Here is a 13,030-nt window from a genome sequence, read left to right on the forward strand (position 1 = left end):
TGGACAGGAAAAGCACAGGTGGCATGTCATTTTATTCGGATGAATCGTTGATCACATGGGTATCTCAGAAGCAAAGATGTGTGACATTATCATCATGTGAAGCTGAGTTCATGGCTGCTACTTTTGCAGCATGTCAAGGAATATGGTTGTATAGTTTATTGAGTCAAATTAAGGATGTCAAAGCTGGTCCAGTTGTGATCGATATATATCGATAATAAGTCTGCTATTGATTTGGCTAGAAATCCAGTACTTCATGGTCGCAACAAGCACATAGATGTGCGTTATCATTTTATCCGAGAGTGTGTGGAGAAGGGCACCATCATCCTCAAGCATGTGTGTACTGAATTGCAGCGAGCAGATGTTCTAATCAAGCCTCTGCCCTTGTTAAATTTGAAAAGATGCGTGATCTGTTGGGAGTCAAGTATCTTAATCACTTTTAGATTAAGGGGGAGTTTGTTGGATTTATTAATTAATCTAAACGTGATTATTTACTTAGTTATTTCCGTGTGTTTAGTTTGAATAAGTTAGCAGTATACATGTTTGTATGCAGCTAGAATAGGTAGTAGTTGTTTTGTTTATCTAGGAAAGTAGTGGAGATAAAACAGTTGTGGAGATAAATCAGGTATGTAGTTCCTGGTTTGTCTTGGACAGTTTAGTATTTAAATCCTTTCTGCATGTACTTGACATTAGCTCTTTGAAGTTTAGTTTTTCTTCATTTCAGTAATATCAGTTTGAGCAGTCAGCTTAGTCATTTTGTTTCTCTATTATTGTTTACACCCTATATCTGGTATCCGAGGCTTACAAAGACAAACTACACAGCATGGTCTATGAAAATGCGGGTCTTTATGCAAGCCCATGGCGTGTGGGAGCTAGGCTATAGAACCTACAGATCCCAAGACGGTTGTTGAAGACAAGGTTGACAAGAGAGCATTGGCCATAATTTATCAAGGTATTGCTGAGGACTTACGTTTGTCGATTGCAGAGAAAAAGAATGCCAAGGAAGCGTGGGAAGAGATCAAAACAGTGACTTGGGTGCAGACAAAGTAAAGAAAGCGAAGGCTCAGACTCTTAAATCAGAGTTTGAATCCCGTTTGTGTAAGAAGGTAAGAAGTACTTCTAAGAAGTCGTGAGAAAGAAGTTGGAAGTACAAAATGCTAGCTTTCTTTACCCACTTCTACTTATTTTCCAAAAACTTTAACAACTTATAAGTGTTAATTTAGTTCTCACTTTTACTCCACTTTTTTAAGCAAGAAGTCACTTCTTTGAAGCTAACCAAATGGCCCCATATATTCAAAAACTTGCATGACGAGTGCGGTGGCCGGTTTTCCGCTCATAGGCCCCTTCCTCTTCTTCTTGGTCTTATTACCACTAGAGCATCAACAACATCTTTTATCCTGAGATTATAACAAACAGAGATCAGAAGTGTCGCTCACCCCCTCTCCCTCCCAAACCCTAGCCTCCATTAAAGATTCTTGAGGGGGCTTTCATCGTTATTTACCGGTGGAAAGCCCCAATTCTTTTTTTTTCTGTTTTTTTTGTAAATCTTATTCTCATTTCAATAAGTTCGTAATTTATTTGTGTTTTGTTAACCTCTCCTTCTTGTGAGAGTTGGTTTGTTTTGTTGTGGTGTTTTGATATTCTTCATGAACGAGGTTATAGATCGGCAAGATTTTTATTTGAAGGTTATCAGGGGTTTGCATCTATAGAATAGTCAGGTAAAAACCAATCTGGTGAAAATAAGTACATATATTCAAATCATCTTCATATCGCTTAGTTGCCTCTCGAAGAAGGAAGGATTCAACAACGATAATCTTCGGCGTCTGTCCGATTTCGTTTGTAATTATAGATGCCGTATGACTTTTATTTAATGAATTGATTCCTTTCTATAAAAAAAAACAACATCTTTTATCCTCCCTTCTATCTCATGTCATATTTCTCTCTCTCGGTCCTCTCTCTCCGCCTTTCCTCTCGGATATCTCTCTTTACACTCTGTCAATCTTCGTCTCCCTGTAGATAGCACCAACACATAGGCAAGCAACACAAAAATCATAAACATAGGAAAGGTCGGAGGTTAAATTGGGCAAGCTCAAGTTGGAGTTTATAGCTCAAGTCGAAGATCAAAGTTTAAACCGTCGAAGCTTTAAATCCTAATATTTAAATTGGGGGTTTCAATTTAGACCTGAATTTTTAAATTTTTTAATTAGGGTTTTCCTATGTAGTTATTAACTTGCCTACTTGGATATCAAACGCACCTGGTACAATCTTGGATATCTTTTAGTTTGAGGCTCCTTGGGCTCTGACAAATTTAGCATCTGGTACATATGAGCATAGCAAGGTTGTGACAATACTTTCTGAAATCTGAGAATTAACTGTTTGTCGTTTTCATGCAATACTTTTTCAACCGAGCGTTGTCTGATGAGTGTTGTCTGATTGCGTTTTTCTTGTAGTGTTGGTGCCATTCCAATTTTTGTGTGACTTCTTGCTTCTTGAAGTGACGACGTCCGGGAGCAGGTATTATTTGAAAGAATTCTTGGAAGTCCAATTATGATTGAACTGGACAGAGGAATATATATGTTGTTGTACCTGTAGTTTAGATTTGTTTTTTTTTTTTGAGTTTCTTGTGAGTTATCTATTAATTTATATGTGAGTTTGAGGTGGGATTTTGGGGTTTCTCTTAATATTTTATTGCTCCTTAAGAAATATAATTTTATTTTAGAGCATGCAAGGATTTGTTTTTACTGGTTTACACTCTTAAGTGTAAATGTTCTGTAACCTATTCTCTGATTAACAAGTTTGGCTGTATATTGAAAGAATGACAATGTTCTCTGAGCTACTTTCCCAAAGTTCTGATACACATGAATTAAATCTATATCAGGGATCTATTAATTCCTGATTCTAAGTTCGTAAGTATTCTGAAATTTTGATTATAAAGTAACAAATAAAGAAAAAAAGGAAGAGATATAAGTTAGTATAATACAAAACAAAACGTATATAAATACTAAGTAATTGATATGTTTGATAAGTTCGGGTTACAGGACCCAGACCATGATTGTTACAGTCGACCGGACTTTCCGCAAGTCGAGTCGTGACTAGTCGAGACTAGTGTTTAAACTTCCATCTCACTTCTAACTATTCCTTTTCTCCTTTTCTCTTATTTATACTTATAGGAGATCTTAAAGACCTAAACCTACGAAGATAAAGATCATGAGAGAATTGAAACAAAACTAGAGAAGAGAAGAAAATAATGTTAACATGCAATCTGATATAGCAATTTCCAACTTAATTTCCATATTTCCATGGCGGATCAGTAGATTTGGCCTTCCTTTCGGGGTCCTCAGACGGGTCATAAACCTATGCATCAGCCATTCTGCAGATTAAACAAAGCTAATGTAATTGTGTGTGCGCGCACTAGCATTAAACAATGCCTACTGCTAGTATAATTAACAGCAAGTAGCTTAGTGACTATTTAGTATAGAGGGTGCAAGTGTGTGTAATAATAGTGTGCGTAAGTCTAAGTAATTATAACAGGGTGCATAACTTGTAAGTAATAACAAATTAAATAAAGCTAATGTAACTGTGTAAGTGTTTGTGTGTGTATATATAACTGTGTTTGTGTGTTTGTGTGTATATAAGTGTGTGTGTGCATGTGTGTAAGAGGAGAGGATGAAGAGTTTACCTAGAGGGAAGAATAGACCGAAGGAAATCGAAGTAACATTGACTCGGACGGGCTTGGAGACCACTGAAGGCTGATAGGCTTTGGTTTTTAGGTTTTAATACAACTGGATTATATGGGTTTTATGATTTATGCAAGTGGGCTTTCGTTTTCATTTTGAAAGTAAACTCTAGTCGACCGAGTCGATCAATCTGTCATAAGTAGGGCCAAAATGCTTACATCTGTCTAGTTGACCAGCCCGAGCGACTCAAAAACAATGACCCCAACTACGGACTTATTTTGGTTGTTGCAATTTGAATGATGTTGCAATCTAAACATTGTTTTTTTTGTTTTGGTAATTTAGCTTAATCGAGATAGCGACTCGCCATGCTTTTGACTTGTCACGAAATTCCCAGGCATGATATTTTGGGAAAATGAGAATATTATAGTTTCATTAAACATAAATAGCCTTATCACTTGAAAATAAATACAAAGTGCATGATTTATCGTGTAATACAAATCTATATATACAAATATACATTTATGATGGATATTTGGTGGCTGTAGGTGAATCTACTGGTGAATCTACTACTGCTCCAGCATCTACTGATCCAGCATCTACTGATCCCATGGCAATGATGGAGTTTTACATGAATAAGGTTGCTCAATAAGCGGTCAAAATATGAGATGCCCCCACCTGTATCATTGTATTCCCCTCGAAGAGCTGAATATGTTCATGTCTGGTTGTAATGATGTTATTGCACAGAAGGCAGTCTAAGAGGCTGCGAACAGTGCAAAGATACGGGCTGATAATATAGGGCATAGACTTCTATCTAAAATGGGTTGGAATGAAGGTGTGCTTATATCTCATCCTTGTATTTCACTTTTTTTTTAATCTTGTAATCTTTATTTGTAATCCTTGTATACGCATACTTGCAAATGTTTTTGATTAGATTTCTAATTCTTTATGGTTGGATGTCAAGGGGATTATAAGATGAATGTGCAATTTTTGTATGAGGTGATTGTGTAGAACTTGATGTTGGTTGGTTTATTGAATGGATGTAGATAATTGGATCATTGATTTGACAATTGGATGATTGGTAGTTTTTTTTGTTGATTAGATCTTGGTTTGGGAATATCTTGGGTATCTCCACTTTCAAATTATTAATTGTTTCAACAGGCTAACAGACATCATTTACACAGGCAACTAATGTTAAAAAAAATAATATACACATGCATCAATTCTTACGCGTTAGACAACAACTTTACAAAAACCAATGTTACATAACAAAAAAGATAACATTTCCTTTACCAAACCCATGTACACAAACCTAAGATTTGATCAAAAACATAAATAAAATTGATGTTATATACTCCCTCCGTCCCATTTTAGTTGTCACATTTGGTTTTGTGCCGGTCAAATTGACCAAAGTTTGACTGAAATTTATTAATATTTTATCAATTGAAAAAATAAAAAAAACATGTCACCGAAAATAACTTGTAATCTACTTTAAGATGTAATTTTCAGTTTTTTAAAATGATAAAAGAGTGACTTGTAATCTTTGGTCAAAAATTAGTCAATTTGACCAACAAAAAAGGAAATGTGACAACTAAAATGGGACGGAGGGAGTAGCTTGTATAGACATCAGTTCCTTTAAAGCAAGTGATGTCATTTATAGTGACAGATATCAGTTTTGATTCCAAGGTGCACACCACTTTCAAGGTAAGATTACTTTACCTTTAATTTTCTTTTATAAAAATAAGAGATAGTTTAAATTTATGGTGATAATTGTCATAGAATCATAAATGTTCCAAGATTTTGGAGATATACATAGTAGGAATCTTCACCTACCCAACTTAAATTTTTACTGTAGGAGTAAAAATATGTTAGGTTGGTTGGTTACTTGCTTGCTTTGTTTTTGTTTAGTTCAGAAGTAAAGAAAATGACTATATACTTAGGCTACTCACATACGCTACTGCCCAACAACACCCTTAAATGTCTTGTTTTAAAACACAATATATATAAATAAACTGTTTAATATAGAAGTAATACTCAGAGTGTTTGCCTGTCAAAAGACCTGCGTTTTTCATTAAGCAAAGCAATACTAATACAGAAGAAATGCACTACTGAGACATGCCTACAAATCAGGCCATACTCCCAACTACTTCTAAAGAAACTGAACTACCTGACCATTTATTTCGTGAGTCTACGTGTCCTACAAAATAGCACTTCCTATATGACTTACTCAAATGAAACTAACTAATCATGCATGCTGTAACTAAGACAAATAAACATAAACATGTTTGAGATTAACCAACAGAATGGAGGCTAGGGTTTTGATAAAAATTGATATTCGAGGGTTTTGAGTGTGCAAGCTTTTGTAAAGAAAATATGGAGGGGCTGGGTTATGAGCGAGCGTAGAAGACGGAGCGCCACCGCGACCGCATGAAGCGGCAGGCGGTGTGGGTTCCGAGACGCCACAATTACAGTGGTGGTGTGAAAACGAAGGGAGAAAGAGGGGAATTTGTTGGGCCTTGAGTGTATGTTGTGTGTGTGTGTTTTTGCAGCTGATGAAATGAATCATCGCCACCTCCGACGGTGGCGACTTAGTGGAGGCGAGATTAGAGAGAGACGGGTGAGGGTAGAGGTTTGTGTTGCTCGAGAGGAGAGAAAACGAGGCAGAGAAAGAGAGGAAGAGAAAATCATAGGAGAGTTCCAAATAGCCTACTTAACTACATACACTACAAGAATTCTTCATTTTGCCAACAGAATTTAACAACAGATATCATTCTGTTAGCCGTTACTAACAAATTGCTAACGGAATCAAAAATTTTGAGAAGCCAACCCAATACTAACAGATGCCCAATAAAAAACCGACAGATATTTGCTAATGAAATATTTTGTTGGTAAAATCGGCGGCAAAAGTGCCCGCGCCAAACTGCCAACAGAAATGCTAATGAATTGCCATCAAATTTTTGTTTACGAACTAGTAATAGAATAACAACTAATTTGTAACGAAATGCCAACGCTATACCAATGGAAACTACAAAATAGTTTCCGTCACTATTCTGTCACTAATTCGTTATAAATGCAGATCGGTTAAAAGTTATATCCGTTGCTAGTCTGTTGGTAAATGTAATAACTGCATTTATTACGAGCGACCTACCTTCTCAACCTACCTTCACGAACAAAATTTCAAAGCTACTTTCCATCCATTTCTTCTTCTCATCTGATAAAAACATTCAAGAGCTCCTTTTCTCAAACATTCTAACATATATCGAAGGCCGATTTATTTGCAATATATTAAGGTTTGTTTTTCTTTATTTTCACTAATTAATGTTTTGTGAGCTTATTAACGTTATTAATTATTTTCTTGACATTAGTATATTGTTTATTATTATGCATTGTTACTAATTGGCTTGCAAATCTCAACATTATCTACACCCTGGAGGTCCATTTTCTATGGGCTTATAAATTTGTTTTTTCCCAATCGATTTCTAGACTTGCCAACGGAAAAGTTGGTTGGCAAAAATGAGATGTATTGTAAAAATTTGTTAGGCGCGCAAATGGTAGTGTGTGTTAGGCGCGCAAACGACTGTCTGCACATGATTTGACCCTGCTGTGCCGTTGTTGGTTTTTGTGGATGACTGTTTGATGTGTTATGTTTGCTTTTTGTATGGTTTTGGCGCATGGTCAGGCAGGGTCTCGGCTTTTTTACATCCTAGCTAGTCGTAGTATGCACTTAAGGATGTATTCTTGTAGTTTTTCAAACTACTTGCTTGTGTCAGGAGTTTGTTGGATTATCGTAGGCACTGTAAACTTTCTAATTGATAAAGTCATTTACGGGTCTTACTACATGCTCGATTTTAAAAAGAAAGTATATGTATAATTATTTTAATTATGAATTTTTGTAGGTTACTTATAAGAAGTCCAACATGAACAATGATCGAGTTTGGATGTATCAAAGGAAGGATAGTCGAGGACATTTAACTCGAGATTTTATAAATGGGTTGGAAAATTTTATGCGATATGTTATATCTCGAGAAGAGTCCATGAATGGGACAAATGTTCAGTGTCCATGTTTCAAGTGTGAGAATCGCAAATTCTGGAATGCAGAGACGGTGAAACTGCACTTAATGAAGAAAGGGTTTGTAAGAGATTATTATGTGTGGGATCGACATGGAGAGCCATATGTTGCTAGACAAAGTGGAGAACAATCATCCACATATTACTCCAATTCCCAAGGTGGAAGAGATGATGACAACCTAATGTACAATATGGTGATGGATGCTGCTGGTCCGAGTTTTGATCCGGAGATTCCAAATGCAGAGGCACAAAAGTTATATGATATTCTAAAGTCATCTGAGAGAGAATTATATGAAGGTTGTGAAACATCTCAGTTGTCTGCCATGGCGCAGATGTTGTGTTTGAAATCTGATCATCATTGGTCAGAGACATGTTATGATCAGACGTCACAGTTCTTCAAAAGCATCTTGCCTGAAGATAACACGTTTCTTGATAGCTTTTATAGTACGAAGAAGTACATGGAAGAACTGGGGCTTCCTTCCGAGCAGATTGATTGTTGTGTTAATGGATGCATGATATACTGGGGTGAAGACATCAACATGGAGTCTTGTAAATTTTGTTCGCATGCGAGATACAAAACAAGACTTAACAAAGCCAAGAAGGAGAGAAAGAAAGTGCCTGTTAGAAGGATGATCTATTTTCCATTAGCACCGAGATTGCAAAGGTTATATGCTTCGCCTACGACAGCAAAGCATATGAGATGGCATGCTGAACATGATGAAGAAGAAGGTGTGATGCGTCATTGTTCGGATTCGCAGGAGTGGAAACAATTTGATAGAGCACATCCCTCATTTTCCTCAGAGACGAGAAATGTTAGACTGGGACTTTCTGCTGATGGGTTTCAACCATTTGGTGCAACTGGTAAATCATATTCTTCTTGGCCAATTATAGTAACTCCATACAATTTGCCTCCGTGGATGTGCTCAAAAGAACAGTACTTATTTCTGTCCGTACTTGTGCCCGGACCAAAAAATCCAAAACAAAAGATAGATGTTTTTCTTCAACCATTGATTGCTGAGTTGAGAATGTTATGGGAAGTTGGTGTGGAGACTTGGGATAATTCTTTGAAACAAAATTTTCGTATGCGAGCTGCTTTGATGTGGACTGTTAGTGACTTCCCTGCTTATTCAATGTTGTCTGGATGGAAAACTGCTGGTCATTTAGCTTGTCCCCATTGTGCTCATGATCATGATGCATATAGCCTTTCACATGGTGGAAAAACTACATGGTTTGATAATCATCGAAAGTTTTTACCGGCCAATCATCCATTTCGAAAGAATAAAAACTGGTTTACAAAGGGAAAGATAGTCACTGAATCTGCCCCACCAGTCCGAACAGGTGAAGATGTGTTTCAAGAAATAGAATCACTTGGTTTGATGAAAGTTACTGAATTGGGAAGTGAAGAGCACAATGCTAGAGTCATTAAAACTTACAATTGTGGATGGAAAAAAAGAAGCATCTTTTGGGATTTACCATATTGGAGGACACTATCAATTAGACATAATCTTGATGTTATGCATATTGAGAAAAATGTCTTTGAAAGTATCTTCAACACTATCATGGCCATTGAAGGTAAAACCAAAGATAATTCGAAGGCAAGAGATGATATCGCAATGATTTGTCGAAGACCCGAGTTAGCAATTGATGAATTGACACGAAAGTATCCGAAAGCATGTTATAGTTTGGACAAGAAACAAAAACAAAAAACACTATCAGCTCCCTTTTGCGTGTTGTATTCTTTTAATTTTAAGGATTTCGGTCTAGTTCTATTACTATGGATTACAAAAAAAAATTGTTGGCGGGTGCAGGAAACATTCCTGAAACTTTGTGAGCTGCATGAGAAAGCTGGAGAGCCTGTTGATAGAAACAAAATATTTCTTCAGGCAGCTGGTGGTGTTGACAAGAAAAAGAGGGTGTATGGAGTTGGTTCATCGCAATCTCTCTTTTATAAGCCAGAGATTCCTTGTTGTCCATCCTTTGGTGCCGATGCAGAAAATCAGAAGTTGCATGAAGAACTAAATGCGATGAAGGATAAGATGAAAGCAATGGAGGATCAAATAGCCAAAATTATGAAGGCTACTTCTGCCCAAGTATTTCAGCCCCCAACTATGGATTCAGATGGCGAGAATAGCGATTCAGATGGCGAGAATGTTGACGAGTAACCAATTTTAATGGTGAATTTAGTATATATTAATTATTTAGAATGGTGAATCTATGTTCATTGTAAGACACTAATATAGCAGTTGTGCTGCAATGAGAACATCATTTAGCTATGGTCATATTAGTATTAGCTAGTTTAAAAGCCTAGTTAGTAATTGAAGGCTCCTTTTGGATATATGGTACTTGGATGCCGTTAGTATTTATCGGGCAACTATATATATATTACCTCATTTTGGAGATTGTGGTTTATTATATATGTTAAAGTACTTTTGTTATTTGTTATTTTGCATTAAAAATGTACAATTTTAGAAAATGAAAATTTTGTACTGTATTTGAGCATGCATGCCAACAGAAGGTGTCATATCTACTAACGGAAATTTAACAACCGGAACAGTCTGTTAGTTTTCTGTTATTAAATTTAACAATTTTTTGACCATATTTAACATCAGATTTTCCGTTAGGCATTTGTTGCTAGAATTGTCAACCAAATATTTTTGCAAAAAAGAGGTCTGTTGCCTGATTGTTACTACTCGGTTGCTAAATTACTATATTTAACATCAGATTTTCCGTTGGGCATTTGTTGCTAGAATTGCCAACCAAATATTTTGTTGGCAGAGTGGTGTTTCTTTTGTTATTTTGCAAAACAGAGTTCTGTTACTAGATTGTTACTACTCGGTTGCTAAACTTAGCAACGGACACCTTATTCGGTTGGCGAGGTGCTTCCCAACAACGTATACTCCAACGGTCCAGTTCAGTAGGAATTCCGTTAGGAATCTCTTTTACCAACGGATTTTCTTGATTTGCCAACAAAATATTTCGTTGGGGATAATGAAATTTCTTGTAGTGATACTTGATTTTAATTTCAATCCGAGGAATTTGAATTTTCGGGTTTGGTTCGTTTCTTATCGTGATATGAGGTTTAGATTTAGCTGCTTGTTTGATCTTATTATGATTTTCATTTGTATCTTTATTATGGATATTCAAAGCATGTTTAATTTAATTGAAATAATTAATATACGAGATTATTGACATTTTATGTGTAGCAGAGTCTATGATTTATGAATTATGATTAACCTTGCATGTAGTCAATACTATTAACTAATTGCATGTCACTTGAATAAGAGATTTGATCATAAAATTGGATTAGACATTCAACTGGGAACTCATCATGACTTAATTCGTTCACTTACTAATACTGTGGTGAATTCGAGATTGGTGGGTCATTTTTCACTCTTAATTAGATGTATTTACATAAAATTAACATTTTCATATATTTATTCTATAATATATATACATAGATTAATCATATCTTATTAATAAAGTGCTTGTTTTTTATTTTATACTATCATTTGCTTCACATTTGTAATATACAGGATTAAATGTACACTACAGGAAAAGCGGTCATTTTCGACCGCCCATTTCTGGTCGAAATTAGCTATTTTCGACCGTATATGGTCGAATGTTTATTTTCAACCAGAAACCCCTTAAAATATTCAAAAACCAAAGTGCGGGAAAATTCCCGCCACATGGATATTTTCGACCGGCAATTATTTTCGACCAAGCCCATGGGCGGGAAAAAGTCGGAGGGTTATTTTCGACCTATTAATTTCGACTGGCCTTAATTTCGACTGGTTCCGGTCGAATTTATTAAGTTCGACCGTTGACGGTCGAAATTAATGTCCGGTCGAAAATAACCGGTCGAAATTAGCCGCTTTTCTTGTAGTGGTACAAATATCATAGGATGTTAAATTTTTATGAAGCAAGGTTTTTGTTACCCTTGTTGAATTTATGGTTTTCGAAATATAATGTTAACATATAATTTAAACTGAATAAGCAAGATATATGATATACATATTAGTATTATTGTGAAAAAATATTTATCAAACGTAAAAATATCAGAACTAATTATTAAAATTCTCAAGAAAAGAATTAGTAAAGAGTAGTAAGTTAAGATCATGTAAGTAGGCTCCCTTTTATTCATAACCAGTTTGAAGAGTGTGCAAAAAATTTAAAACGTATGGTCAAATCATCTCTTTTCAGCAGCTTTTTTCGTAGTGCAGCATGCAATATTAATTTATGCAGATCAGTTTGTCCAGAGAATCATTCATTGAACATAAAATTTTTTGCAAGCTTCATTCAAGTCATGCAATAATTCAATCAGCCAGCCTGTGCAACTGATCAAAAGATTTACTTTATTGCTAAGTAATAGATTTACTGCAAACCATTAAGCGGACACAACAATTGCATCAACTGTTGAAGCACAGTGCTTATTTTTTAAATGCGTCTTTAAAAACTGAAGCATATGTTGTTGGCTATGCACAAAACCATCATCACTTGAAGGAACCTCATAGACAATCTATCAGAACACCAAAACCACCAAAACCAAAACCACAAAAAAACCCCAAAACAAAGATGGACGGATACGTAAACGTTAATTTCTTGTGGGGAGGTGAAATCATAAAACAAGATAACGATGTTCTCTACTCCTTAGATCCGAAAGAAATGAAGTATGTGAAATTGGGAACCTCATTTGAAGAATTACGAGATATGGTGTTCGGGTTGATGCATATAAGTAGGCATCATTGGGATGTCAAGCTTAGTGTCAAATATCTTCGAATCGGGGTTGGTAACCTCGTTTCGGGCTTCTTCGTCAAGTCTATTAAATCGGACGACGATGTTAGTAGGATGTTAAGTATCCCCGTGAGATTTCACTTGGGGGGAGACGTATCATTGTTTATCGAGGCTGAGAGTATTGCTCAACCGAGCCAACATTATGGTGGGTCATTTACCCATCAATTCGGACAAACCACTTGAGCTGGTCAATTTTTAAATTATGTTTAATACTACAGTGGGAGTTTTGGAGGTGATTATGGGGGGAACTATGGACAAAGCGAGTTCGAGGGCATGCCAGGGTGGTCTAGCAGCTTCTTTGAGAGCGGCTACAACTACGGGAAGGTTGGGGAGTTTGGTGGAGGCTCGAGTAATACGGGTCGTTTTGTTGTTGAAGAGGTTGGAGAGGAGGACGATATTAGTGGAGGATAGCCATCACCGCCTCGTCAAACGCCGAAAAGAGGTGTAGCTATTGCTCTTTCAGTGGAGACCGAGGAGGAAGATGAAGATTATGGCTCCCA

The 13,030-nt window shown here is 36.2% G+C and overlaps 1 protein-coding gene and 1 long non-coding RNA gene across 2 annotated transcripts; one reads left to right on the forward strand and one right to left on the reverse strand.

Annotated features, from left to right (window-relative positions):
- Positions 1-2,974: 2,974 nt before the first annotated feature.
- Positions 2,975-3,902, reverse strand: LOC135152429 (uncharacterized). Its single transcript, XR_010291588.1, has 2 exons — positions 3,677-3,902; positions 2,975-3,367 (listed from the first exon to the last, which is right to left on the reverse strand). It is a non-coding gene; the product is annotated as an uncharacterized LOC135152429 (long non-coding RNA).
- A 2,024-nt stretch (positions 3,903-5,926) lies between these two features.
- Positions 5,927-10,104, forward strand: LOC108217817 (uncharacterized). The gene is made up of 2 exons (XM_017390706.2): positions 5,927-6,961; positions 7,568-10,104. The coding sequence occupies exon 2, from the start codon at positions 7,589-7,591 to the stop codon at positions 9,899-9,901; it is 2,313 nt and encodes a 770-aa protein (XP_017246195.2). The 5' UTR covers positions 5,927-6,961; positions 7,568-7,588; the 3' UTR covers positions 9,902-10,104.
- Positions 10,105-13,030: the final 2,926 nt, after the last annotated feature.

The sequence above is a fragment of the Daucus carota genome, chromosome 4, assembly GCF_001625215.2.
Source record: "Daucus carota subsp. sativus chromosome 4, DH1 v3.0, whole genome shotgun sequence".
Lineage (NCBI taxonomy): Eukaryota > Viridiplantae > Streptophyta > Magnoliopsida > Apiales > Apiaceae > Daucus > Daucus carota.